Raw genomic sequence first — 26,561 nt, forward strand, 5'->3', positions numbered from 1 at the left:
GTGCCCAGCAGCCAATGACACCAGCCTAGCCAGAGCAGACCCTGGGGAAGCTGAGGTTCTCCTACCTGGCCCCCTCCCACTGCTCCTCTCCTCTTCTCCTCAGAAGCCCAGAGGCCATGTCACCCCTCCCTGATGCTGGTGGCCTGACCGCCCCGTTCACTGCCCCTATGCCCTCGGCACCCACCAGGCTGGGCGGTCGGCTGCAAAGTCCCATCTTGGCCACCCCTCCTGCCTCCCTCTCTTTTCTCTTCTTCTTCCAGCCCCTCATTAACTCCACCCCCAAACCCCAGCAGCCTCCCGGGGTGGCGGGGCCCTTCCTCCTATAGGCCAAGGAAGCCTTCCTCCCAAAGTCTCCTCCCCCCGATGGGCTGCCCATCACATGGATGGAGGTGTTTTGTTGGTGGAAGTTGGGGAGCAAATTGGGGTGGTCTCCCCCATGGCATATGGTGAGTGTTTTCTCTGCCAGGGGTGGGAGCTGTGTGGACCCACCCTGTGAGCAGCTGAGGCCTGGACCTAAGGCCCACGTGCTGGCCATCCTGCCACACACAGGCAGGGAGAGGAGGCCAGGGTGCTAGATGGGGAAACAGAGGAAAGGCAGACGTGGCTGTGAGGAACCAGTGCTGGCCGGATCATTACAGATGCTTCCAGTTTATTCTCCAAAGCTGGGGTGGGGCAGGGGAGGGGAAGGGAGGGGAAGACAGTGGACAGAGTGCTGGCCAGCCAGGGTGTAAGCCGGGCCGGGGGTGGGGATGGGACGCCCCCCACTCAGACCCCCACTGCCTGAAGGCCGGCGAGGAGGCTGAGCAGGAGGGTGGTGGCCGCGGTTGAGGGTCTACCCTGGGGACCACCTGCCCCACTCCCCTGGGGGTCCTGCCAGGGCGGGATGTTGCATAGGCTGGCCTGGCAGCAGGATATGGTCGTCAGGGATCCGTCCACCGTCCTGCTGACGGGTTGACATGTGTCTGCACACCACCCCGAGTAGGTGGTCCGCGGACCTGACTCTGGGTGGGAAGGGGGTGGTGGAGAAAGTGCGTCACACTGTGTGGACGGGGCAGGGACGAGGCCCCTCACAGACGTGGGTGGTGGGCTCCTCCTGTCCGGCTGCCCCCGGGTGGCCTACTCACCAGTATTCCAGTGGGAGACGATGGTTTTGCACGTCTTGGGGAGGGCGCAGCTCTGCATCTGTTCGCAGCTCTCATCCCTGTGCAGGGTCTGGCAGGAGTAGCACCGCAGCCGCACTGGGAGGCCGGGCGGGCTCAGTCCCCGGAGCGCCCCGCTCACCCACGCCTCCCACCTCCCACCTCTTCACCTCCGACGTCTCTTCCCAATTCCTGTCCAACTCACCCATTCTCAGCTGGTCCCCACCAACCCTGCCCTGCTGGAGCCTCCCTGCGCCCCTGCCTCAGCACTGGCCCCCTTTCCTTCCCCTTGCCCTGCCCCACCAGTGCCAGGATGCTCACGTCTTTCTGAACAGGACTCCACACCCAGGGCCTCTGACTCTCTGGTATCCCCATCCCGGGACTCTGCTGTGCTCCTGTCTGCTTGGTGAACTCCTGTTTAACCTCTCTGCCCCGACACCATTGTCCCTCCCAGGAACGGCTCCTTCTCTAGGCCTCCCTACTCTGGATGGCAGTTGAGGGTCACGGTCAGGGTGAGAGGTGAGGGTCTGCTGAGTGTCAGGGGCCCCTCCTCACCCCTTCCCCCACGAGGAAAGGGAAGCTCACAGGGGGAGGCCTTGGCCTGTCGTGTCCTCGCTGGCAGCCTCGCGGACCCTGGCCCTCGGCGGTACCCATGCCTGTGTTGGAAAAGGGGGACGAGTGCCCCACCGTGGGGTCGGGGTGGGCAGGTACCTGTGCCGCTGCTGCCTGCAGTCATGCTGGCCTCCTCATCCTCCTCGTCATCCTCGTCGTCATAGCCTTCGGGCCCAGAGTCCACGTCGTCATCCTCGACCTCCTGCGCCCGCCCTCTGCCTGGCCGCGCAGGGACGCCTGTAAACCTCCACTACCCGGGCACAGAGGACACATGCTCGGGGTCCAGTGCCACGCCCCCACCCCTCGATCCATCAGCCCCCTTCCCAGTCCCTCTGTCCTCCCCGCCGCCTCCCAAGCTGGTGAGGTCGCTGCCTGGGTCTCCGAGCCCTGGCCCTGCTTCCTTACCTGTGTGTAGCCTGGCATTGTCCTTATCGGCAACAGTAGGGGTTGTGCGCTGGCCCTGTACAGCAGCTGGCCCGTAGCCGTCAGGATGGCCTGTCCATTTCACAGAAGAGGAAGCTGAGGCTGGGAGAGGAGAGGGCACCCCAAAGCCTGCCTCTCTGAGAGGCTGAGCCGGGGGTTGGGTGGGGAGGGAGCCCGCGCCCCCAGGGCCTGGCTGGGCCGGGGCTGGAGGTTCAGGGAGCCGTGGGGACCCAGGACAGCCCCATCCACCTCCCTCTGGCCTCGGCCTCCAGCTGCACTCCCTCCTTCTTCCCAAGCCATGTCTTGCCCCCAGGCTGGACGATCCTGGGGGTCCTGTGCGCCTGGCCGGTGCTGTCCCCCTCGCTGCAGGCTCTCCCCTCGCCCCGAGTACCTTGCTTCCCGCACAGCAGGAGGGCCAGCAGGACAGCCGCCAGCACCTTCATCCTGTCGGGGCTGCCGCACGTCTGCTCACTCGGGTCCTCACTGGGCCTCTGGATTTGTGGGAAGTGGGACAAAGGACATTGCCGGGGGCTTCCCGGAGGCCCTGGACCCCCCAGCTCCAGCCTCAAACAATGGGCCTCACACTGGCCCCCAGGCCAGGCACTGGGCCAGGGATGGTCATTTCCCTCCCTGACTCCAGGGGCTGGGTGGGGGAGGGGAAGTCATTGTGGTTGGCCCCGGGGCGTCCCGTCCACCTGTGTGGCTCTGCCCTGGCCTTGAGGCCTCAGCCCAGTAGTGCGGGCCGGCCAGCCCACTGCCCCATGTCCGGACCCCAAGGACCCCGGCCCAGGCCACACAGCCCCGGGAGCCTGGCCTCACGGGCCCTCCAGCTGCAGACCACTCAGCCGTGAGTCATCATCGACATTCCGGGGGCCTCTTGTTAAGAGGATTTCAAAGAAAAGCACAATCGCAGTCCTCCCACTAGGCCTGCCTGTCACGCCAGCACTGCGCTCGCCCACTGGCCGCCGGCTGCCCTCCCTCCCACCTCAGGGTCTCATCCTGGCTGTTCCCTCTGCCTGGAATGCTGTTCCTGCCGACGTCCATGAGGCTGTCCCACCTGCACAGGTGTTACCTCCTCAGAGAAGCCTTCCCACCATCGCCTCACACCCTATCCGTCCTTTGCGCTTGGCCCCTGCCCTCCAGAGCTCCATGCCTGCCATCCAGGGCGGGGTGGAGGCCTCCTGGGGAGCCGCTGGGAGCCCGCCTTTTCCGGCCACTGCACTGTGTGTGGGCCTGGGCTGCCCCACTCTCCCGTTCCTCCCCTGCGGGCCACAGACCGTGCACGGGGGCTGCTGAGAAGCCCCTTCCTGGAGGCCATGGGAAGGGGGGGGCAGGGGCAGGAGGCTAGATTGGGGCCTGGAGCCAGGGACGCGAGCCCGCCCACTGTTTGCCTGGCCCACTCCCTGAACTTGCCCAGCCTGAGTTTCCCCAGTGGGTGGAACATTCTCAGGGACCCCCTGCAGCAGAGGTTGAGAGCTGGCTCTGGGGTAAGACCACCTGGGCCCAGTCCTCTTCTCCCTGGTTCTGTGGGCTTCAGTGCTCTCACAGTGGTCGTGGCCATCAGGAGCCAGTGCCCGCTGGCGTGTACGGCGGCTCCCGGCACAGTCCCCACAGGGCCGGCTGGGATGACATTTCTCTGAAGTCTCAGCCACCAGGCGTCATCGTCCCTCCCCCGTTCCTCTGGACCAGTGCACTCTCGCCTTCCAGCGGGCACTGGGCCGGCCTGGCCACCCTCAGCTTCTGCAGGAAGCTGCCTGGCCTCCGTTACCAGCTGCCCCCAGCCCTTCCCCGACTGGAGGCCAAAATCACTCTCCAGCCAGGGTCTCACTCAGTCTGGTGCTCACGGCCCTGGACCTGCCCTCTTCATTCCTCAGGCCTGTGTCCACGGCCGCCCCACCCAGCTGCCCCCACAGACCCGGCTTCCTCCTGCAGGTGCTTTGATCTGGGGTCACAGGAGCTGCTCCCAGGAAGGGCTCCACAGGGGCTCCCAGAACTGTTAGGGAGCAGGGAGTCTTCACCCACCGCCTGTGCCCCCCAGACAGGCCCAGCTCCTCCTCGGCCGGGGTGCAGATAATACTAGCACATTTAATTCACTAAGTAAAATTAAATGTCATTTTACTTGCCCTCAACAACTCTCGGGCCGGGTAGCGTTACCATCACTGCTTTACCGACAAGGAATTACTGCAGAGGTTCAGCTCCGCCCTGACTGCCCTCCCACCTCCCGCCCTCCCTGCCCCAGGCTGCACCTCACCCCTCCTCCCCCACAGCCAGGGGGCGGGGGGCTGGTCCCGCTCACGGACGCAGTCACGTGGCCAGGCCTGGCCAAGGCTGGTGGCCCACAGGAGTGCATGAGGCCCCCAGCCCTCAGGTCAGAGTGAGTGTGGGCCCCCCCCCTCGCCCCCCCGCCCAGACATTCTGGCCTCAGACACGCCTGCTGGTGGCACTCTCTGACCCCAGGCTTCCGTGACAAGGGCCACCCCTGAAGACTCCCCCGGGTGGGGACATGGCTCCCTCAGACCCCAAGGGCCAGGGTTGAGGGCAGGTGGCCCTGTGGGCACCCGGGGCCCACTTTAGAGCCTCTGCCCTTTCTCCCTCAGCCTTGCGCATGCGCACCAGTGCTCTTCTTGGGGCCCAGCTTCCTGCCTGCAGACCCCTGCCTGGTGTGGGCCCGGCCTTGCCTGCTCTGCCCTGCTCGGTCGGGCTGGCTCCTGTGAATGGCCCGTGGGCGCAGCTGGTGTGGGTCCCCTCCCTGCCAGGCCTGGCCTCCCTCTGGCCCAGTGAGTTGAGTGGGTCACCTTGTTCCTCCTGGCGACAGCAGCTTTGTCCTCAGACCTCGGTGCCGGCCGGGGAGAGGGCACACTGGCCGTCCACAGCCCGTCCTGCCCGGGCAGAGGGGGAGGTGGTAGGGGCAGCGCATGAGCCCTGCTCTCTGGGGGGCGGCGTGGCCCCGGCCTGCGCTGTGAACCCACACGCTGGGCCTCTGGGGTCAGCAAGGTGAACCGGACCCAGACCTGGGGAGGGATGGACAACGCTTCTGATTGAGGGGTGGAGGTCTGGTGCTTGTGGGTGCGGGAACGGCGTCTGCCCTGCCTGGCAGCACGCAGCCACGGGCCAGTGGGGCCTTTGAGGGCAGATGTGGGCTGCAGATGCGCTGGCCCTCCTGCCCCCTCCCTGCTCCGGGCTCCTTCCCACCCTCTCTGCAGCGAGCCGTCTCCACCGCTGGGAGCAGAGGGAGGGCCTTCCTTCTTAGATCAGAGTCCAGACCGTCCTCCCCGGTGGGCAGGGGGCCATGGGGGGTCTCCGTGGGCTCTCTCTCTGCTTCTGATGGCCCCCCAGTGACTGACCAGGCAGGCAGCTCCCAGGGACTGTTTTGAGGCACAGCCTCTTTCCTTCCTGAGATCCATAGCTGAGAAACAGGCAGGTGCGGGTGGGCCGGCCAGAGGCAGCAGGCTCCGGGTGGTCTCAGGGGGCCGACTCCCCTGCGCCCCGGGACCCCGTGACGAGACACATCAGGGTGTAAGGAGCCATCTGTTGATTCCAGGCCCCCATCCTGCATTTGTTCAACCTGCCCCCGTCCCTCCTCCACACGTCCACACCCCAGGTTAATTTCCTCTAACCCTTGGACACTCTTGGCCCATCCACATTAACCTCGGAGAGTCTCACCTCCCCTTGCCCCCCAAGCCCCACCACGGATCCCTGGTGTCCGGCGCCAGCTGCGGGGCTGCCTGTGGTACCCCCCCTCAGCCCACGGTGCCTGTCAGCACCCCCTGCTCCTGCACCCTCAGATTACCCGCCCCCCCACTTCTATGAGAAGCCAGGCCTCTGGGGGCAAGGCCCCGAGGTTGCCACCCTGCCGACCCTGTGCCCAGTGTCACCCACCCTCTGGATGTCCCCTCTTCCAGCCTCCCCATCGTCGGCATCCTTCTCCTCTCCTGTCCCTTCAGCTCCCCTCTCTTCTGTCTCCTGGTTCTTCTTTCTTTTTCCTCCCATTTTTTTAAATTGGTAAAATACGCATAATATAAAATTTGCCATTTTAACCATTTTTAAGTGTACAGTTCAGTGGCATTAAGGACATTCACATTGTTGTGCAGCCATCACCACCATCCATCTGCAAAACTGAAACTCTGTCCCCATTAAACACTCATTCCCCATCCTCCTCCCCTGCGTAAAGTCCTCGAGGTTCATCCATGTTGTAGCTCGTGTCAGAATTTCCCCCCTTTTAAAGGCCGAATAATATTCTGTTGTATGTAGAGACGACATTGTGTTTACCCTCCATCTGCCGCGGACTGCTGGGCCGCCACCGTGTTTTAGGCACTGCGAATAATGCCGCTGCGGACACGGGTGTGCAGACATCTTTTCCAGTCCTTGCTTCCAATTCCTCGGGGTCTGTGCCCAGAAGTGGGATTGCTGGATTGCATGGTGATTCTGTGTTTAATTTTTGGACTGGTTCCTCTCCTTCTGCATGTAAACACACTCAAGCGTCTCTCATTAAGAAAATAAAAACAAGTCCCTGAAAAGCCCCCCTTTTCCTTAATTCTCCACCCAAACTTCCTCCCATCTCCTTGCTTGTGCAGCTCTCGGACGGCGATGTGGGGCCATCTCCACGTGCCAGGAGCTGCTCTCTCGCCCACGGGTGACCCTCTAACACCACCACGGACCCCTGGCCTCCGCGCCGGCACGAGGGCCTGAGTACCCAGACCCGGGGGGAGGCTGCTCTGGCCCCGCCCACCGTCGGCCCCGCCCACCCCTGCCGAGGGCTGCAGGCCTTGGTGTTGGCGCCCCCTGGGGAGAATGCGCTGGCGAGGGCACATCCTGCACGGCATTTATTTCCTGGCAGTAGGGACCCACCTCCCCTGCACTGAGCTGTTACCGCTGAAAGCAGTTACGCAGGGATTCTCTGCAGCCGGAGGAAGGGATGAAGAAGCTCTTCGTGTCCTGCATCGGGGAGCGGTTACGCGGGCCAGGCGGGGCTGCGTGGCAACAGGGGGGATGGGGGGGATGCGCACTCTGTGCAAAGACCTCACGTCTGCACTGCGCCCGCCCCGCGCTGCCCGCCCCGCAAGCTTGGACCTAGGACGCCGGGAAGAAAGGAAAGACGCTGATGGCTGAGCTCGGGACGGGGGTCTGCACTTGGCGGGGGGGGGGGCGTCACTTAAGTCAAACTTGGCGGCAAGTTTGGGGCTGCGGCCCCGGGCGAGCAGGCGCCCCTCCCCGGGCCGTGGGCAGGGCCCTCGGGGGTCGCACGGGCCCTCCCGGCCGCAGCGCTTCTCCCGCACAGGGAGAGCAGTGGGACCCGCGTCCCGGGACGTCCCGCCTGGACTCCCGGCAGGTGTGGTGGCAGAACTTCAGATATAAGGCTTTTGCCAGCAGTCCTGCTGGGGAAGGGGGTGGTGGGAGACGGGCGAGGTGAGACCCCTGGGGGGAGTGGGGAGGAGGGGATGGGGGAGCCCATGGGGAGCGTGTGGATGAGGAATCTGAGACTCAGGGATGGCCCGACTGGCCCAGGCCCTGAGCTTGGGGGGGTCGAGGCAGGGAGTGCAGCTGGGGTGCAGGGCCCTGCCCACTGCCTGAGGAGCTCGCTGAGTGGGAGGCTGTGGCTCCAGGATCCCGTGGGGCGGGGATGGGGCAGGGGATTCTGGGTGATGGGGGCCGGGACACAGAGAGCCCTGGGGAAGGTGGAACTCAGGCAGCGAGCTGCTTGCTCCCAGGGAGCTGGGGGTCTTGTTATGGAGCTGGGCCCCCTGAGCCGCAGGTGTGAGACTCCAGGGTCCAGACTTGGAAGCAGGACTGGGATGGGAGGGGTCAGTCCCCTTGATCTCCAGCCCAGGTGAGATCCCGCCTCTGTGCTCGTGCTGGAGCTGCCTCCCTCCCGGATTGCCCCTCTTCATCCCCCCAGCCCGGTGCCTCTTCTCATTCTGGGCTCACCAGGATCCCCGAGGAATTGGGGGTCTGGGATTCAAACCCAGGCTTGGCTCAAGACTCACATCTCAGTTTAGCACAGGCACTGGGAGGGCGAAATGAGGAGCCGCAGGTGAAGGCTAGCAGGTGCTGGTCCGGCCGCCCCACAGGTTTCCGTCTGGGCACGTTTGGGGAGGGGCAGTTGAGAAACCTGGCCCCCCCATCTCTCCAGGCGCCTCCTGACCCTCCCTACGGTCCTGGCTAGTGAAACAAGAAGGAGGTTCAGAGGGGCTCCCAGCTTGAGCTGGGCAGGCCTCTCCACCTCTCTGCCTTGTTTCTGCACATGGGTGACGAGGTGGCCGCAGCCTCTTTCCATCTGCCGTTCAGATCGGATTACTGCACGCAAAACAGTTGACCCTGCACCGGAAGGCGCTGTCCTGCCACGGAGCAGGCCCGGCCTGGGTACAGGCACTGGTGAGCACCCTCAGACACAGGCCGGTCAGGACGGACTCCTACCCGCGGTGTCCCTCGTCCCCCTCCCTCAGAGCAGGGCAGCGGGGCCCGCCTCCTTGTAAAGGCAGGAGTGGGCGGGCCTGGGGGAGGCACCTTGTCACAGCGCTCAGAACCTGTGCTCCCACCCTCTGCTTCTAGATCCTTCTCCAGAGCCCTGCCAAGGCCGACTGGGAGGGAGAAATCCATCCTCTGAGTTTTTCAAATGGGCAAACACGTTGCAGGGAAGAATGTGCTCAGGGCCACTCTCAGAGCTGGAACCAGAACTTGACCAGGCCCACTGGGGTCTGAGGAGACCCCACCCCAATCAAGCAGTGAGGTGGGGGGCACCGTGCACCTCTCAGGGCAAGGGGTGGCCTCAAGGCAGAAAAGGGGCTGGTGCTGAGGACAGCAGTGACCACCCCTCCTCTGGGCTGGGAGAACCAGTGTCCAGCCCTCGGCGCTTCTCCACCCATCTGGGTGCAAGGGCAGCACCCACCACTGAAACGCCAGACCTCTTCCCTGTCGTGCTCCGTGGTTCCCCCAGCGGACGCAGGAGGGGGCTGCTTTGGCCAGAAGGCGGGCTCGGGAGGGCGGCATTCAGGATGCTCCTGGAATCCTCCAGGCGCTCTGTTTCCAGCTCCTGATCCATGTTCTAACCTCACTTGGAGCACCTGGTGGGTGAATCGGCTGTTGTAAAGCAGAACCTGCATGAGCAGCTGCGCCCCTGCTGTTGGCTCACTCAGCCCCCAAAAGCAGGAAGCCAGATCCTTGCAGTGAAACCCTGGCTCTCAGTCCGCATCATGAGTCAGAGGTTTGGGACTCAGAATTTGCCGTTCTCCTTCTTCAAGCGTCCAGCGCGTGGAGAACAGCCACCCCATCCGTGGTCCTCGGTTCTGCGTGCCCCTCGTGGTGGCGCTGCCTCCTCGGCCCCAGCCTCGCCTTCAGTGGGCTCTTCCTGCCAGGTGACCGCTCGGGATCACCGCTCTTCTTCTTTGACCCTCGTGTACCCGTAGGCCGCCGCAGTCTCCACGCGGCAGCTCAAGCATCTCAAGGCTGGGGTCAGGGTCAGGGGCGATCCCACAGAACCGCTTCCACCAGACACTGGATGCTGCAGCTCACGCCCCTGACCCGAGTGGGTGCCTGGCCACCCCAGCCCAGTCACTGCGACCAGGGGGGCCCGAGGCCCTGGTTCTGCAGTCGGAGTCCAGGGTAGACACATTTGTCCTCCCAGCAAGGTCTTGAAGGCCCTGCTGCCCTGTCGGCTGCAGACGGGGGGTCACGGGGAGGGTTCTTCCCCTCTTAGTCTCCCAGGGCTGCGGAAACAGCACCACAGACGGACAGCAGCAACTTTATTGTCTCCCAGTTCTGAGGCTGGAAGTCTGAGATCAAGGCTTTGGCAGGGCTGGTTCCTCCTGAGGCCTGTCTCTCTAGCGTGAAGATGGCTGTCTTCTCCCTGTGTCCTTGTGTGTCCATCCCTCTGTGCGTGTATGTCTCAGTTTCTCCTTCTTATAAGGACACCAGTCACACTGGATTAGGGCCCACTCTCGTGACCTCACTTTAACCTGATTACATCTGCAAAGACTCTATTTCCAAATAAGGTCCCATTCTGGGGTTAGGGCTCCAACATCTTTTCTTTGGGGACACGGTTCAGTGCAGGAAGCCCCATGACTGCCGCGGTCCTCCCAGCCTCGGTGCAGGTACACTCCTACCTCTGTCCCCTCCGCATGGTCCCTGAGGCTGGGACGCGGCCCTGGAGAGTGAGGTGTCCAGGCAGCTGTGCCGAGCGCGGAGGCCTGTGGGTTGGGAGGGTGGGCTGTGGGCGACCCCGAAGCTTGTGCCCCAAACTAACAATAAGCCTTCCCCCTTCTCAGTGGCTGTTTTTCTGTCTCCTCCGTCCACTCCCCAAATAAAAGGTTCTGATCACCAATTCAGAACCAAAATGTTCTGATCACTAATTCAGATGTGTGTGTTGGCTGTCGTGACTTCAGTCAACTAAGACCTGGCCTCTGCCAACCCAGGATGACTCTTGAATTCAGTGACTCAACAGCACAAGAGTTTTTGCATCTCTTCACTCTGTAATCATCAGTTTTAGGAATAATGCCCCTCAAGCAATACACTCTCAAGCAATTTCTAGACACCAGCTGGCTGTCCTACAATTCAGCTCAGTTCTGACTCTGTCCATCGGGGGTAGCATCAAATCCTACAGGTTAAGGGCTCAGTCCCACAAGACTGCACCTCCACACACTGCAGATGGCAGTCACAGGTCCCGGCTGTCACCTATGCTTCTGACTGACCATCTGCAGATGGGGGGTTCCCAGGGCCCCCGCCTTGGGTGTGATTAATTTACTAGAGTGGCTCACTGAACTCAGGGGAATATTCTACTTACTGGGTCACTGGTGTTGACCAAAAAAAACTAATCAATAGTTGATCTAAGAGAGAAGTGGAAAATTTGAGCCAACCTGAGGGTGATAACCCGGGAGACGGCCTTTCAGAAAGCTCTGAGGACCGTTCCAGGACTGTTAGAGGTCAAAGCACAGTTATATACGTTTTTGAGACAAAAGGTTACACATCAAATGATGTATTATTGACAATTTACACGATCCAGATCTACTTGTACAAAGTAAGCAGGGGGCCATGGGTCATCGTGGCCTCTTACAAAACTAAGAAGGAAGGTTATCTCCTAAGGAGGTCTGGTTCATACAGATGCGCAGCACACACTAAAGGTGGCGGAGGAGGCCCTAAAGGGCAAAGAAAAATTTTACGTTTAACTTTTTCTCATCTTGCCGTAAAATATGAATTTTATTTCATCACTGGTTTATTATAGGAACAGTTCCCTCAGAGCTACTGAGAGGCTGTCTCCTGGGCTATAGTCCTCAGCAAGTTCTTCGAATAAAACTTAAATTCACAGCTCTCATGTAGTGTGTTTTTCTTTAAGTCGACAAGAGGCATAGGGCGAGTATAAGGAAGGGCCCATAGCTTCCTGGGTCTCCCTGTGTACGCCACTCTCCTCAGATCTCCTCCAGTGTGGAAGCTCTCCCACCCCATCCTTTTAGGTTTTAATGGAGGCTTCATTACATAGACAAGATTGATTAAATCATTTGGCCGTTGGCGACTGACTCAACCTCCAGCCCCTCTCCCCTCCCTGGAGGTGGAGGTGGGACTGAAAGTTTGAACCCTCCAATCACAGGGTTGGTTTCCCTGGCAACCAGCCCCATCCTTAGGTGACAGAAGGGCTTTTCAAAAGTCACCTCCTTAACATAACAAAAGACACATTCATCCCTCTCATCACTTAGGAAATTTGAAGGGTTTGGGGAGCTCTGTGCCAGGAGTAAATATATATTTATTACAAATCACAATATCACACCAGCTGACCATTGTGGACCACCAGGATTAAAGAGAGGTGTCCTGCCTGGGGAAGCCCAGGAGCTGGTTCTGGTTCTGCCTGCGATCTCCAGGCTTTCCGCCCTGATTCCCGTCTCCACCGTCAGCTGGTGGTCATAATGTAGGCAGGTAGGGTTAGGGGGTCGCTGGAGGAAGAGAACCAGATATAACTTTCTTGCCACAATGGGGCAGGAGGTAGTGGCCCCAGGCTGAGCAGCTGGAGTTTGTCTTCTGTTGACACTTCAGATAAAGACAATGGCAAGAGCAGCGAGGAGCTGGGCCCTGTTTGTGTAAAAGATAAGGAGGCCACATTTTTCTCAATCTAGGGGTCAAGTAGACCTCCCAGACCACACATGTGCAGAAAAGCTCCGCGGGAGTCAGGGAAGAGAGGGGGCACCAGCCCATAATATGTCCTGCCAACCTCCCAGAGACCCTTGTGCTAGAATCCAGCTTGGCTAAGTGATGCGTGTACACATCAGAGAGGGCCCTGATTCAGACCAAACATGGGCATGAAGCAAGACACAGCAAGATGATTGGCTAGAGGGATCCTGGAACACTGCCTCCTTATAAGTGATTTAAACTACCCCTTTGGCACATGACTCTCTCTCTGATCACACTTGTTTGTTCTTTCACACGTACTTTGCTTCTAATAAACGCTTTACCTGCTTTGCTATGTCTGTCTCTTTGCTGAATTCTTTCTTCAAAGAAGACAAGAACCTAGGCCCTGCTTTAAGCCCGCTAGCCCTTTTGGTCTAGTGCTAGGATTCAGCGCTCTCACTGTCATGGCCCTGGATTTGATCCCCAGTCAGGAAACTAAGATCCTACTTCAAGCCACTGTACCCTGCAGCCCCTCAAGATCAATAAGAGAAGCCATTTTAGACCTAAGCTATTTTGTGATCTAAGCAGGGCCACAGTGCTTGCCCTTGACCAGGCCAGGGAAATAACCATAACAGAGACAATAAATCAGTCACCAAGACTCCCAGTTCTGCTTCAAAGGTAAAGAATAGCCTGACACACATTCTTGAGCTACATTACAGGGTTTGAACCCTCTCGAACAATCAGCCACCAGACTAACTGGAGCCAGAGAACTGATGATGCTGACCTTTGCTGGCTGCTGTGACTTCAATCAACTAAGACCTGGCCTCTGCCAACCCAGGATGACTCTTGAATTCAATGACTCAACAGCACAAGAGTTTTTGCATCTCTTCACTCTGTAATCATCAGTTTTAGGAATAATGCCCCTCAAGCTCACAAGGTGGTTGCTGCAGTTCCAGACATCACATACTAGCATGACAACCCAGAGAAGGGGACTCATTTTTCATGCCATGATTTTGTTTGTTTTTAGTTATAACCAACATAGAGAAAAATGCTCCAATCACAAATTCATGTTGATGAATTTTTACAAAGTGAAAATATCCATGTAATCAGCCTCTAGATCAGAAAACAGTTCACTAAGAACACCTCAGGAGGCCCTGTCATGTCCCCTTCAGTCACCCCCAAGGGTGAGCAGTATCCTGATGTCTGATGTCGTGGATTAGTAGTGCCTGTTTATGTAATTGGAATCATACTCTTCCCTGACTGGCTTCTTTTACTCAAGTAGGCTTCTGAGATTCATCTGTATTGTTGTGGTCGGGTATCATTTGCCTCTTTCAAGTGCTACACAGTATTGTGTCACGTGAATATACCACAAGTTATTTATCTGCTCTACAGTGGATGAGCTTTGGATAATTTTCTGTTTTTGGCTGTTTCAAATAGTACTGCTATGAACAGTCTTGTATATGTCTTCTTGTTTCCTTCTTGAAAAGAATTGTGATATAATTTACATACGGCTAAGTATATAAACTTTAAGTGTACAGATTGATGAAATTAGAGATATATAACATATATGTAGCACATATATATGCAATGTAGCCACCACTCACATCAAGATACAAAGCATTCCAGAAACCCAGAAGGCTCCCTTGTGCCCCTCCTGCCAGAATCTATCCCCTGAAGTTCATCACAAATTGTTTTTTTTTAAACCCTGTATAAACGGCATCAGCTCCTTTGTGTCCCACTTCTCCCATCCAGCCTTGTGCTGTGAATCAGCCACACAGCTGCATGTACTGGTAGCCCATCCACTCTCATTTGTGTGGCTGTGCTGTGTTCCATTGCACAGAAATACCAGGGCCGTTGCCTAGTCTACTGCTGGTGGCATTTGGCCAGTTTTGGCTTTTATGAAGGACACTGCTCTGGACATACTTTACACATGTTTTGGTGTAAATAAGCCCTCATTTCCATTGGGCAGGTACCAGAGGTGGAATATACGTATGATTAGCTTCAGTCGGTATTGCCAAACATTTTCCCAAGGTGTTTCCTCCAGTATTGCAAGAGGGCTCCGGTTGCTCCACAACCTTGCCAACACTTGGAATTGTCAGGTTTTAAAAATTTTAGCCCTTCTGGTGGGTGGGTAGTGGTGCTTCATTGTGTGTTTTTTTAAATTAATTAATTAATTAATTAATTTTTGGCTGTGTTGGGTCTTCGCCTCTGCGCGAGGGCTTTCTCTAGTTGCGGCAAGCGGGGGCCACTCTTCATCGCGGTGCGCGGGCCTCTCACTATCGTGGCCTCTCTTGTTGCGGAGCACAGGCTCCAGACACGCAGGCTCAGTAGCTGTGGCTCACAGGCCTAGTTGCTCTGTGGCATGTGGGATCTTCCCAGACCAGGGCTCGAACCTGTGTCCCCTGCATTAGCAGGCAGATTCTCAACCACTGCACCACCAGGGAAGCCCTTCATTGTGTTTTTAACTTTCTGGGTGTGGAAATTGATGAACGGATTCTAAAATTTGTATGAGACCAGCCATACATCAGAGGCCTCTCGACTCTCCAGTTTTGTCCTTCCCGCCCTGCATAATTGCCAGAAGCTCTGCTTGTTTCCTTTCCCCGTAGGAGTGGCCTCTCCCTTGACCAGAGCCAGATCCACAGGCTCCCGGCAGCCCCAAGACAGCAGGGGAGGTGGTGGTGAATTTTCTGGTCCAGCCTACAGGTTTCCCATCTCGGGAATTTTAGACCCTCTTGCCCTTATTGCTTCTCCAGCTTTCTAGTGTCTTAAAAAATGGTTTCTGTGATTTATCCGCCTTTTCTTGTCTTCCGTGGGAGCATGAACCTGCCACAAACGACTTTGTCCTCCTGAGAGCAGGGTCGGCCGAGTTTCTCCTTTAGGGTGAGGGACCTTTTCCATAAACCCTCCCTTCAGACATCCTCTTTGGCCAGAACTGCTTTCTAAGCCTTTGACTAAACTAATTACCAACCGATGTTTCACCCCACCTGGCTGACACTAGGAAGGATTTACCCCCGGGCAGAGGCCACCTTCACAGAAAGGTGCGCACCTGAACAAAATTTGGATTCTGTCCAGGAAAAGGGTGGATGGACATTAGGGAAGCAACGGGGCCCGGCGGCGTTCATGGTCACTGTGCAATCAGAATGGCTAGCCTTGCACAGCCTCCGCGGCTGGGTTAGGGGCGCAGATGTGGGCGAAGTGTCGGGGAGAAATCGTCTGAGCATTTATGCAGCCTGACACTTTACTAAGGTTTCCACCTGCATCCTCTCACTTAGCCCACGTGCCGACCGCACGCACCAGGGATCCCATCTTTACCTGGGAAAACCGGGGGGAGCAGAGAATTGCCCGAGGTCACACAGCTGGTGACCTCGGTCCTTCTGTGTCTGTTTTATAAGATGCAAAATTTCTTTTGATAGCGGGACCCAGCAGGATGACACCGGGAGAAAGAAAGGCAGAACTCTGTAACTTACGGTGTGGCCACACGGGGTTGCACCCAGGGGCGGGGTACTGCAGGCTGGGGCGGCGTGTGTGGCCTGCGGCGGGGGGTCAGCTGGAGCACTGGGCTTTTCCTCACTGCCTCGTACCTGGCCGTGGGCGGTTAGGGTGGGTGTACAGTGGCCTGGAGTGTGAGAGCTTTAAGGAAAGAGGTTGGGTGCGCACTTAAGTGGCTGCTCAGGAAGGGGAAGTGACCGCCTCTAGCCAAGGCCTCCAAACCTGGTCAAGACAGTGCAGTAAAAACTATATTACGCTGACAACAATGATTGCTTTTGTAATAAGAAAAAAAACCCTCTAAAAATAAAAAGATATACAAGCAAAACAAAACAAACCTGTATTACAGCAGAGCTGGGACCTGAACCCAGGTCCTCCTATCCCCAAACTCCCATTTCCCCCTGTGACTGGTCCCAGCATCCCCTTTTGGGACTCCTAGATCCGGACTAACTTAAAGGAAGACAAATCTAGTTAGTGGCACACATTTGGGGAATTTAAAAAATCATTCTCATGCAGTCACTGAGCCATATGGGGACAGGGTCCAGCCCCTCGCCCCGTGCACATTACGGAAAATGCAAACATCTTATTATAAAAATTTCCAAATGTTCACAACAGAAGAGCCTTGTGATATTGTGATTGATAACAGGAGACATATTGGTCTTCACCTGGTCCTGGCACAAAGCTCCCCAAACTCTTGGAATTTCCTAAGTGACCAGAGTCTTAAAGGTGTTTCTTGTCATATTAATGAGGTGACTTTTGGAAAGCCCCTCGGTCACCTAAGGAGGGGACTGGTTGCCAGGAGAACCAACTTTGTGGTTAGAGGGTTCCAACTTTCAGTCCTACCCCAAGATGTCCGGGGAGGGGAGAGGGGCTGGAGGTTGAATCAATTGTCAATGGCCAATGATTTAATCAATCATGTCTATGTAATGAAGCCTCCATAAAAACCCAAAAGGATGGGGTCAAAGAGTTTGTGGGTTGGTGAACCAGACATACTGCCATGTCAGACCCCAAACTCCATGGGGACAGAAGCTTCTTAGTTTGGGACAGGTGACATCGTGGACTTAAAATTGGCATCTGAAGTGGGGACAGTCTTGTGGGACTGAGCCCTTAACCTGTGGGATCTGATGATATCCCTGGGTAGATGGTGTCAGAATGGAGTTGATTTGTAGGCTCCCTGGCTGGTGTCAGGGGTCGCTTGGTGGTGTGCGGAACCCCCCATGCTGGAATTGGTGTCAGAATATTGAGTGTCCAGTGAACCCTGAGTCCCAGCACCCAACCTGTACAACCACACTTGGCTCTCCTCGCTCCACCCCTTCTGTCCTTTCTTGATGGAGTATTTAAAACCAACCCTAACCTTCATTTCACCCCTAATACCACAGCATGAATCTCTTAAATAGGATGTTTTCTTACATAATCACAAAGCCCTACCATACTTAGCAAAATGTAAAATAATCCCTTACTATTATCTAAATCCTGTTTGTGTTTATACTTCCCTGGTTGTGCATCTGTTTAGCTTCATGGAAACGTGGTGCTAACAAGGGCATCTGTGTTTGGCTGTGTGTCTCTCAGAGTTTCTGAAAGTCCGTCTTTATCTAAGACAACTGCCCCAGCTTTTGTTTTGTGTCATCACGTTGGTCTTTTAAGGACACCGGGTCAGTTTTCCTGCAGGATGTTCCACGTTCTGGATGTGGTGTCATTTGACTTACTGCCCTAGCTTCCGTATTTCCCAGACTGGAAGCCAAGGCTGTAGGCCTGATTAGATCTGGGCTCCCTTTTCTGGGAAGGACATCTTACAGGAGTGCTTTCTCCCTTCGAATCTCATCCAGGGCATGTAAAGTCTGGTTGTCTCAGTCCGAGGGAGGCTTCGGTGAACCAGCAGCTTCAAGCATCTGATGATTTTACCGTATTCATGATCAATGGCCGACTTGCCCACCTGGGCCCTGAAAGCCGGCCCATTGCCGGAGCTCAGAACCAGCTGGAAGGGTACCCCCATCCCCTGCGGGGTCACTCGGGCTGTTGTTCCAGCTGCTTTCAGCTCAGCTTCTCCCTCTACCCGTCCTTCTTCTTGCCCCTGCCAAGCACTCCCCAGGGAATGTCCCCCATGCTCCTTGGTCTTGGAACCTGCTTCCAGGAGACCCACCCCGCTGCCCCACAGAAGTCAACTCTGCCCAGGTTTCTGTAATTTCCTTTTAATGTCGTTGTGAACTCATGGCTTTCATATATTCAGTGTGTTTTAATGAATTACAGTCATTATTTTTAAAATAAATTTATTTATTTTATTTATTTATTTTTGGCTGCGTTGGGTCTTCGTTGCTGCACGCAGGCTTTCTCTAGTTGTGGCGAGCGGGGGCTACTCTTCATTGCGGTGCGAGGACTTCTCATTGCGGTGCCTTCTCTTGTTGTGGAGCACGGGCTCTAGGTACGCGGGCTCAGTAGTTGTGGCTCGTGGGCTCTAGAACACAGGCTCAGTAGTTGTGGCGCACGGGCTTAGTTGCTCCGCGTCATGTGGGATCTTCCCAGACCAGGGATTGAACTCGTGTCCCCTGCATTGGCAGGAAGATTCTTAACCACTGCGCCACCAGGGAAGTCCCACAGTCATTATTTTTGATTCTTGAATTGTCCCATCTGTAGTGGGCTGAATGGTGGCCCTAAAATGATGTGCCCATGTCCCAATACCTGCAACCTGTGAGCATGACCTTATTTGGAAAAAGGGTCTTTGCAGGTGTAATTAGGTTAGGGATCTGTATATGAGACCCTCCTGGGGCAGACATCAGGGTCACAGCAATCAGGACAGTGTTGTTTCTGTTTTTGTTAGTCCTTTAGGGTCAGTCCTGTCAGTCCTGTAGGGTCTGCCTCATCTATTGGGGGTTCTAGCGCTCATCAGGTGTTATATATCTCTATTTGTGGTTCATCTGAGTCTGACGTTTGGTCATATTGGCCACAGGGCCTGGGGTCTGGGGTCCCTGGGGCTGGCCACGGATGAAACCTCCTGAGTGCATATATGAGAACAGACCCCCTAAGGGGCACCCAGGGCAGGGACACCCAGGAGTGTCCATGTGGGGTTAGCTTCCTGTGACTTGGGGTGTTTTTGTGTGCGGATGAGGCCGAGGGGCTCACCATTCCGTGCACCGGTCTGGTTGGATCCCGGGATGGGGGCCAGCTGCCTGCCCCTCCCGGACGATCTGAGTGTGAGCGGGAGAGGAGCGCTCTGCTGTCTGCCCAGCCCAGGCGGTGTCCCCGTCCCCGGGGCCTCAGAGCTCAGGATGGCCGGCGGGGCTGGGGGAGGGGCACCTTCCTCTCTCACAGCGCCTATCACACTCTGTACTGCTTTCCTGCAGCTGCTGCAACAAATCACTAACTTGGGGCTTAAAACAACCAAGAGGTTCCACGGGAGGGCCCTTCCTGCCCCTTCCAGCTTCTGGGGGCTTCAGGGGTCCCTGGCTGTGGCCTCATCCCTGCGGTCTCTGCCTCCATCACGTGGCCTCTCTCTGTGTCTGTCCCCGTCCTCTATCTTATAAGGACACCAGACACTGGAGATGGGCCCTGCCTTCCAAATCCAGGATGGCCTCATCTCGAGATCCTTAACTTAATCCCACCCTCAAAGACCCCTTCTCCAAACAGGGTCACCTTCACAGATGCTGGGGGTTAGGACGTGGACACCTTTTCTGGGGCCACCATTTAGCACCCAGCGCTCAGCCTGTTGGCTTCTCCCCATTATTCTAGGGGTCCTGGGGGGCCAGAGACTTTCTCTCTCCCCGAGTTCAGCAGCGCTTCAGGAAGTGTTCGCTGTGTGAATGAATGTCCCTGTCAACCCTTGGCTGGTCCTCTCCGTGAGGCAGGGTGGTCGGGTCACAGCCACACCCACAATCTTGGACGGCTTGGAGGGCTTCTGATGGCGTCGGCCAAAATACAAGGCAGAAAACCCTGCAGCACAGCTCAGGTGTGACCCGAACCTTGCCCCTCTCCTGCCAGGGCCTGACCCAGAGGCCAGTCCCCTGCTTCTGTGCGCTTCGGAACTCCAGGTGCGCAGCAGCTGGTGAAGAACGCAAGCCTTTGACGCTGTCCGTGGTTCTGACCACCTGAAACGGCTCTGCTGTGGGGACAGCTGGCCACCAATCATCCCGACCCTGAGGAGAGCATGAGACGGGCCATGGCCACATAGTCACCCCAGGCTGTGGGTACTTGTCAGAGGGTCTCTGGGCAGGGTGAGATCCTGGCGCCGCTTGCCAGCATCTGGGCATCTGGGCCAGGTCAGGCTGGGAGGAGGGAGGTCAAGGCCAGCGGTCACCAGCTCCATGCGGGGGGCTGTCCAGACTGAAAGGGCCAGGGCCACACATGGGCACATTCTGCTCTTTCTTCTGCTAATCATGACTGATTGTTATTCTTGTTTGCAAAAATCCTGATAGGGTGACACCATCCCACGTGCATTGGGAGGAAGGCAGAGTAGCTCAGAAACCGGGTTAGGGATCTCTGTCCCCCTGGCAACCAAGCCTAGCATGGGGAGAGCAGGGTCTTTGCTCTCTGAGGAGCAGGCGCAGAACTGCATTCCCCAGCGCTGGCCCCAGACTCCTCGGACATTACTCTTTGGACATCTGGCTTCTGCCCCTGTCATGCCCAATCCAGCCCCTACTCACCTGCTACCTTTTGTTGCATAACAAATTACCCCCAAACTTAGGGGCTTAAAACAACACCGTTCATGCTCTCGAAGTGTCTGTGGGTCAGGAACCCAGGTGCTGGGACCTCGGGCTCACATTCTCTCACGAGGTTGTTGTCAAGCTATCGGCTGGGGCTGTGATCTCATCTGAGGGCCCAACTGGGTATGTGTGTGGGTCCACTTCCAAGCTCCCTTGGGTGGTTGTTCGCAGGCCTCGGTCCCTCTTTACAGGGCTGCCTTCGAACACGGCAGCCGGCTTCCCCCAGGGTGAGCAATCTGAGAGAGCGAGAGGCAGAGCCCGCATCAGAAGCCACGGTCTTAATAATCCAACCTCAGAAGTGACATCCTGTCACCTGTGCCACACTGTTTTCACTACAAGTGAGTCCAGCCATGCTCAAGGAGAGGGGACAATTCCCTGGCGGTCCGGTGGTTAAAACTCTGCGTTCTCACTGCCGAGGCCCCAGGTTTGATCCCTGGTTGGGGAACTAAGATCCCACAAGCTGTGCGGAGTGGCAAAAAAAAAAAAAGGGATGCACCAGGACAAGAATACCAGGGGGTCACTGGGGGCTCTGAGAGCCTGCCTCACACACCACCAGTCCCAGATGCTGGGGTGGGCTGCCCTGCCTTAGGTCTGGCAGGGATCTTCCGAGTATCTGGACAGAACTTTGGCAGAGATTCCTAGTCCAGGAGTAAGTTGGCTGTGATCAGCGGGGACCCCCTCCCTGCCACCCAAGTGCCACCCACATCCACCCTATACCTGCACAGGGAGTCGGAATCCAGCTGACCAAAAGGGAGAGAGGCTGGCCTTGTGGCAGGGCACCCAGGATATCTGCCCTGCCTCCAGTCCCGTGGGGAGGGCCGTGTGCTAACTCTGAAATGCATGTGTCAGTTCTGACAAGGATGACTGGCTCTGGACTCTGCCCGGCCTCAAGGCTTGCCTGGCCCCAGAGCTTTTAGGACAAAATCCAGCCCTTTTCTGTACTGCGGCCTGAGCCATCGCCACCACCCTCCTGCCAGCCCTCCTCCTCCAAGCTCACGGGCTCCATCAGAGAGGGTTTGTCCACACCCCCAGGGCTCTCTCTTTACCGCTCATCCCACTCTGTGGCCCCTGTCAAGTTGCCCAGCTGTCCCCTGCTTGCCTTCCCTCTCGCTGGCACGCGCCTTGGGCCCGGTGCACGGTGAGCTCTCTCCCTATGGGTCCCGTGTAGCCCTCACACACTTTCACGTGGTTACTAGCAACACCCTCATTTTACAGACGAAGGAACTGAGGCTCACGGGGCATGCAGCATACCTGAAGCCACACACCAGTGGGTGGTCCCGGGCTGTCTGCATAAATATTTGTTGGACCAGAGCAGGCAGATGAGGGCCTTGAATGCCCAGACCAGGATTCGGGACTCGCCCTCTTGAGTGTGGGCGTGGCTGAAGGCAGCAGTCCCTGGGGCTGCGGCTGCTGGTGGGGTCGTCACGGGTGCTCCGGGGAGGAGAATAGCCTTGAACAATCGAGACCGTGATGGGGCTGGGGGGCGCAGGGCCCAAAGGCTGTGAACAGTGCCCTGTGCTAGCACCTGCCACCCGTATTCCCTCCCTCCCTCTCTGCGTCTTTGTGCCGTGTCGTTTCCTTTCGCAGTAAACGTTCTTCTTCCGAGAAATTCCAAGGGGATCTCAGCCAAGCCGAGGGGGAAGGGATCCTGCCCACGCCTGGGGAGGGGGAGGTAGAGGTGGAGGGAGCGCCCGGGAACGGGCGGAGGGAGCCCGAGCCGGAGAGGGCGGGCGGGCGCGCGCCGGCGAGCGGGGCGCCGGCTGGCCGGGGGTGCCCAGGACGGCCCGGGACGGTGACCCGGCGCTGGCCCTGAGCCCCAGACGCCCCGGTCCGAGAGTCTCCAGCCTCCCCCGCCCCCCGCGCGGCCCTCGCCCCGGCTCCGCCCCGCCCCTCGCGCGGGGTCCGTGTCTGCGGCTGCGTTCCCCGAAACACAAGGCTGCACCCGGGTTCCCGTCCACAGGGAGACCGAAGGGCACCTCTCCCCGCGCCGCCCGCGCTGCCCGGAGCCCCGGAGTCGCGACACCCCAGGGATGTGAGTGCGCCCCCGACCTGAGGCCCGCGCTCCACGCTTAGATCCGCGGTGAGAGCTGAGGCTCGCACGGGGAGACGAGGGGAGGAGGCGAGGCGCCGGGTTCCCGGCCCCCCCGCCCGGGGTGGGGTGGGGGCGAGGCGCTCGCCCTTCCCCCCATTGGCAGGTACTGTCCACTCGCATCTTGTCCTGCCCTTTCCTCTCCGGACGCACCTATCGCTCCCCAGGGATAAGACGCGCCTCCCGACCCACCCCCCCACCCACAGGTGCGGAGCGCGGGGTGCGGGCCTTTCGAGCTGTCACCCTGCCGGAGAGGGCAGACCTATTTTCCCCGGAGGGGATGCGGCGATGGTGGATGCTCTGGGGGATGGGCTGGGGGTGGGGCTTTGGGAGCTCCCGGACGACCCCCGGCCCTGGATTCCGGGGAGGAGGTGGCGTTAGGATGCCAGAAAAGGGGAGGGTCCTTCGAGCTGGGCCGGGGCTTGGTCTCCTGATCGAGGCTTCTCCCTGCCAGGCCTGTGCCCCAGACGACCCCAGCCTGCAGCCCCCGCGCCTTCCTGAGGCCCGCCTGGAGCATGTTGCCTGCAGCCATGAAGGGCCTCGGCCTGGTGCTGCTGGCCGCTCTGCTGTGCTCTGCCCCCGGTGAGTCTGGGGGCGGCTGGCGGGGATAGGCCAGGTCGCCTGAGAGCCTGTACGAGGCAGCTCCGGAGAGAACCAGGTGTGGGGCGGCCATTCTCTGACGATGCCCAGCAGACCCACACCCCCTCCCGAACCCTGCGACCCCAGCCCAGCCCTCGCCTGTGTGGCCCCTGCTGGCGCTGCCCCAGCTCCAGCCACACGGGTCTCTCCTGGCTCCTGAGGGCGTGGGTCCTTTTCCTCCCGGGCCGTGGTCCAGCGGCTGGTCCTGCACGGATGCTCCCGGCTTAGTGCCGGCTTGCTGGTGCTCCATCTCTTCTCAGAGCCCCACCTGGCCTCCCATCAAGTCCTGTTTGGTTCTTCCTCCACTGGAACCAACTGGATTCTGGGGGGATGTGTGTGAGGGGGTGCGGGAGGGCACCGTAGGTGTGATACTTGTGGCTATGTGTGCACGCACTGTGCATGTGTGTGGGGCCTGGGGGGGGGGTGCATGGGGGCTTCCGGAGTCCCAGTGGTGGCACCCTCACCCCACCCTGCCCAAAGGCACACAGGTCCTCCCAGCCTGTCCTCCGGGTGCTAGTTTGGCCTGGTCACTCCTGGTCAAGGAGCGCCCGGCCTCCTACAGCTGCATGGTCCTCCTAGGACACGCAGCAAGGCAGGCGGGGAGGAGGCAGGGGGCTGGCTTGCACCCTGGTTCCTCCGGCCATCCTCCTCTCTGTGGCCTGCCCAGCTCATGGCCTGTGGTGCCAGGACTGCACGCTGACCACCAACTCCAGTCATTGCACCCCGAAGCAGTGCCAGCCGTCAGACACGGTGTGTGCCAGTGTCCGGATCACAGATCCCAGTAGCAGTAAGTCAGGCTCCAGCCTGGGGTGGGGAGGGGTCGGCGGTGTCATCAGAGTCCCTCTGGCCTCGGACAAGAGCACGGGTCTGAGGGCAGGGCACTGCCCTGCTGTGTGACAGTCAGCAGGTGCCTGACCCTCTCTGGCCCTTCTGTGGCCCTTTTCATGTAGCTGGGGACAGCGTGGGTGGATTGAAGCCTCAGTTCTGTTGTTCTGGGGTCCTGAAATGACCTGGAGGGTCCCTGGCTTGGGTCCTGGGCACAAGGCAGAAAGGGCCCTGTGGGGCTCGAGTCCCAGGCTCCTCTCCCTGTTCCCCAGGCAGGAAGGATCATTCTGTGAACAAGATGTGTGCCTCGTCCTGTGACTTCGTGAAGCGGCACTTTTTCTCAGACTATCTGATGGGCTTCATTAACTCTGGGATCTTGAAAGTAGATGTGGACTGCTGTGAGAAGGATGTGTGCAATGGGGTGGCGCTGGCGGGCCGCGGCTCCTGGGCCCTGGCTGCGGGGCTCCTGCTCAGCCTGGGGCCCACCCTCCTCTGGGCTGGGCCCTGAGGTCCCCTCCCTCCCGCAGAGCTTCCGAACTCGTCCCGCCAGACCTGAGCCTGTGGCTGACCCCTCCCCAGCCGGGCCTGGCTGAAGCTGGGGGCCGCCTTGGCCTGCTCCACAGCCTGTGGCCCCCGCCCCTCCCTGTCTCTACACCAGCTCCAAGTCCCAGCCAGCAGCGCATCTCCAGGAATCGGGCGTCCAGCAGGAGGCTGGGACCCCGGGCCTCGGAGGGGAGCCAGGCTGCGCCAGGCCCCGCCTGACAGCGTGGCTGTGAGGGCATCCTCTACGGGGAGGTAAAGTCACTTCTGAGTCCAGAGACCCGGGCCCGAGCCTGGGTGGGGATTTTGGGGGCGGGGGTTCCTGGCAGAGAAAGAGCAGGGGACGGGGGCAGGGAGGGCAGCGTTCGTCCCCTGGGGGCTGTGGTGTGGAGCTGCCAGGGGACCGTGGGCCTGGTAAAGTCTGGGAACAGCCTGAGGGGCGGTGAGAGTTGAGATGAGCAAAGTCACAGGGTGGGCCTGAGGGCGAGGCCTTGCGACGGTGTGTGCACACACCAGGGACGGGGCCGTGCCCAGACTCACACCTACGCCCGCAGAGGGCACACACCTCACCCACACCACGCTCTCACGTCACCATGTGCTCGTGCCCACAGGTGCCCCACACGCCTCCACTGACACGTTCGTATCACAGCAGCCCCTGAACCGTTGTGCCCCAGCGCAGGCGGGTCCACACAGGCCCACATGTGCGTGTGCACGGGGACATACAGACACGCCCGTGTGTAGATCTGCAGTGCTCTCTCCCCGCTGGGTGGTGATCAGCTCCCCGAGAGCTGTCGGGGCCCCTTCAGGCTCACGCACAGACCTCAAGGGCCCGGACCCAGAAGCAAGCACGCCCCCACCTCCACCCTGAGCTGGGTGCCACCGTGGGTAGGGTCTTGAAGGCCAGTCCCCTGACCAGGGAATGGGATGGCACAGATGGACTGGGTGCTTCCCGTGGGAGGAGGTGGACCTGAGGCTGCTGCTGCTTTTCCTGGCCCTTCCTGCTCCAGCAGTGGGCCCTCGGTTAGTCCCTGCACCCCTGAGTCCAGCCCAGCCTCCGCACCCACTGGCCGCGGCTCGTCTTGTGGCCTAGGCTCACCACGGGACGCTCGGCGGCCACTCCAGGCTTTCTTGGCCAGTTCCTCTTCATCCCTCTGTGGGTGACCCAGCCCGAGGTCACTCCTGGGTCCTGGACTCCCTGGAATGAACGATAGTTCCTCTCAGAGCCGGCCTTGGCATTCCTCCCCGGGCTCCTCTTCTGGAGTGATGGAGAGGGGTCTGGAGGTCCTGGGCGAGTGAACCAGCGGGGAGAGTGGGGTCACTGGAGGCTGGTATCAACTTCCTGCTGGTGGAAATGGCCGAGGGACTTGTCGGAGGGTCGTCTCCCACTCCGTTTTAAGTTTGCTCTGCTGCTCTGCGCTGTACCCCCCCACCCCGCCCAAACCTCAGTAAAGCGTGCTATCCACAGTGTGTGTCTGCTGCTTTTGGACTGTGGGGACCGGGTGCTGCTGGCGGGTGACCTGGAAGACCCGTGCAGAGAACCTTGGGGATGCGGAGGAGGCCGGGAGCCAGGAGATCTGGAGCAATGGGAGGCCTGGAGGTGCTGGGAGGATGTGGACGGGCCACCCCAGGGGCATGGGGTTCAAACCAACTTTTACGTCAGTCTTTGCTAAATTTGTTATTTGAGGGAAGTGTTTAAAACACAAAAAGGTGTGAAGTTCTCCAGGTCTTTTAAGATACACGATTAGGATTGGACTGAGGGGCTTCTGGGGAGGGCAGCATGGCCCAGATAACCCGGCCTCGACACCTCAGCTCCCGTTTCCAAGCAGCCAGAGCTGAGTGTGTGCCCCGACCTTCGCGAGCTGTTGCAGAAGGATCGAAGCCCACAGTCCGTGTGACGTGCTCGGCACCTGGGCACACACATAGCGCTGATAGGCCAGGGTGCCACGGCCTCCTTTTCTGAACCATTCATCAAGGACACTCTCCTGGGTCAGGGCGTCTAGACGGACCTTTCAGTGTCAGCTGCTG

General features: G+C 58.7%; 2 protein-coding genes across 9 annotated transcripts; one reads left to right on the forward strand and one right to left on the reverse strand.

Annotated features, from left to right (window-relative positions):
* Positions 1 to 632: 632 nt before the first annotated feature.
* On the reverse strand, positions 633 to 3,360 carry GPIHBP1 (glycosylphosphatidylinositol anchored high density lipoprotein binding protein 1). Of its 6 annotated transcripts, none has more exons than XM_082364152.1 (6): positions 3,232 to 3,360; positions 2,566 to 2,665; positions 2,157 to 2,276; positions 1,851 to 1,970; positions 1,125 to 1,238; positions 633 to 1,001 (listed from the first exon to the last, which is right to left on the reverse strand). In XM_082364152.1, exons 2-6 carry the CDS (start codon positions 2,615 to 2,617, stop codon positions 766 to 768), a joined length of 642 nt encoding a protein of 213 aa, XP_082220278.1. In that variant the 5' UTR covers positions 2,618 to 2,665; positions 3,232 to 3,360; the 3' UTR covers positions 633 to 765. The 6 variants fall into 6 exon arrangements, with proteins under 6 accessions (XP_082220278.1, XP_082220280.1, XP_082220279.1 ...); XM_082364154.1 differs by having other exon boundaries at positions 2,157 to 2,246; positions 3,232 to 3,357; XM_082364153.1 differs by having other exon boundaries at positions 3,160 to 3,332.
* Positions 3,361 to 22,300: 18,940 nt separating this feature from the next.
* Positions 22,301 to 25,986, forward strand: LOC309614979 (lymphocyte antigen 6H). 3 transcript variants are annotated; one of them, XM_082363992.1, is made up of 4 exons: positions 22,301 to 22,523; positions 22,987 to 23,114; positions 23,839 to 23,958; positions 24,269 to 25,986. In XM_082363992.1, exons 2-4 carry the CDS (start codon positions 23,048 to 23,050, stop codon positions 24,502 to 24,504), a joined length of 423 nt encoding a protein of 140 aa, XP_082220118.1. In that variant the 5' UTR covers positions 22,301 to 22,523; positions 22,987 to 23,047; the 3' UTR covers positions 24,505 to 25,986. The 3 variants fall into 3 exon arrangements, with proteins under 3 accessions (XP_082220118.1, XP_082220117.1, XP_082220116.1); XM_082363991.1 differs by having other exon boundaries at positions 22,301 to 22,475; XM_082363990.1 differs by lacking the exon at positions 22,301 to 22,523 and adding an exon at positions 22,556 to 22,823.
* Positions 25,987 to 26,561: the final 575 nt, after the last annotated feature.

This window comes from Balaenoptera borealis, assembly GCF_965194805.1.
Source record: "Balaenoptera borealis genome assembly, chromosome: 17".
NCBI lineage: Eukaryota > Metazoa > Chordata > Mammalia > Artiodactyla > Balaenopteridae > Balaenoptera > Balaenoptera borealis.

What these genes read in the sequence shown, in the direction of transcription:
- GPIHBP1 (XM_082364152.1), bottom strand. Translation starts at nt 2,617, where the DNA reads ATGAAGGTGCTGGCGGCTGTCCTGCTGGCCCTCCTGCTGTGCGGGAAG. An exon ending in CCTGCTGTGCGGGAAGCAAG is followed by an intron (nt 2,277 to 2,565) that starts GTACTCGGGGCG and finishes CTCCTCTCCCAG; the next exon opens with CCTCAGCTTCCTCTTCTGTG. An exon ending in CAATGCCAGGCTACACACAG is followed by an intron (nt 1,971 to 2,156) that starts GTAAGGAAGCAG and finishes CTGCGCGGCCAG; the next exon opens with GCAGAGGGCGGGCGCAGGAG.
- LOC309614979 (XM_082363990.1), top strand. An exon ending in TCTGCTGTGCTCTGCCCCCG is followed by an intron (nt 23,115 to 23,838) that starts GTGAGTCTGGGG and finishes TGGCCTGCCCAG; the next exon opens with CTCATGGCCTGTGGTGCCAG. An exon ending in GATCACAGATCCCAGTAGCA is followed by an intron (nt 23,959 to 24,268) that starts GTAAGTCAGGCT and finishes CCTGTTCCCCAG; the next exon opens with GCAGGAAGGATCATTCTGTG.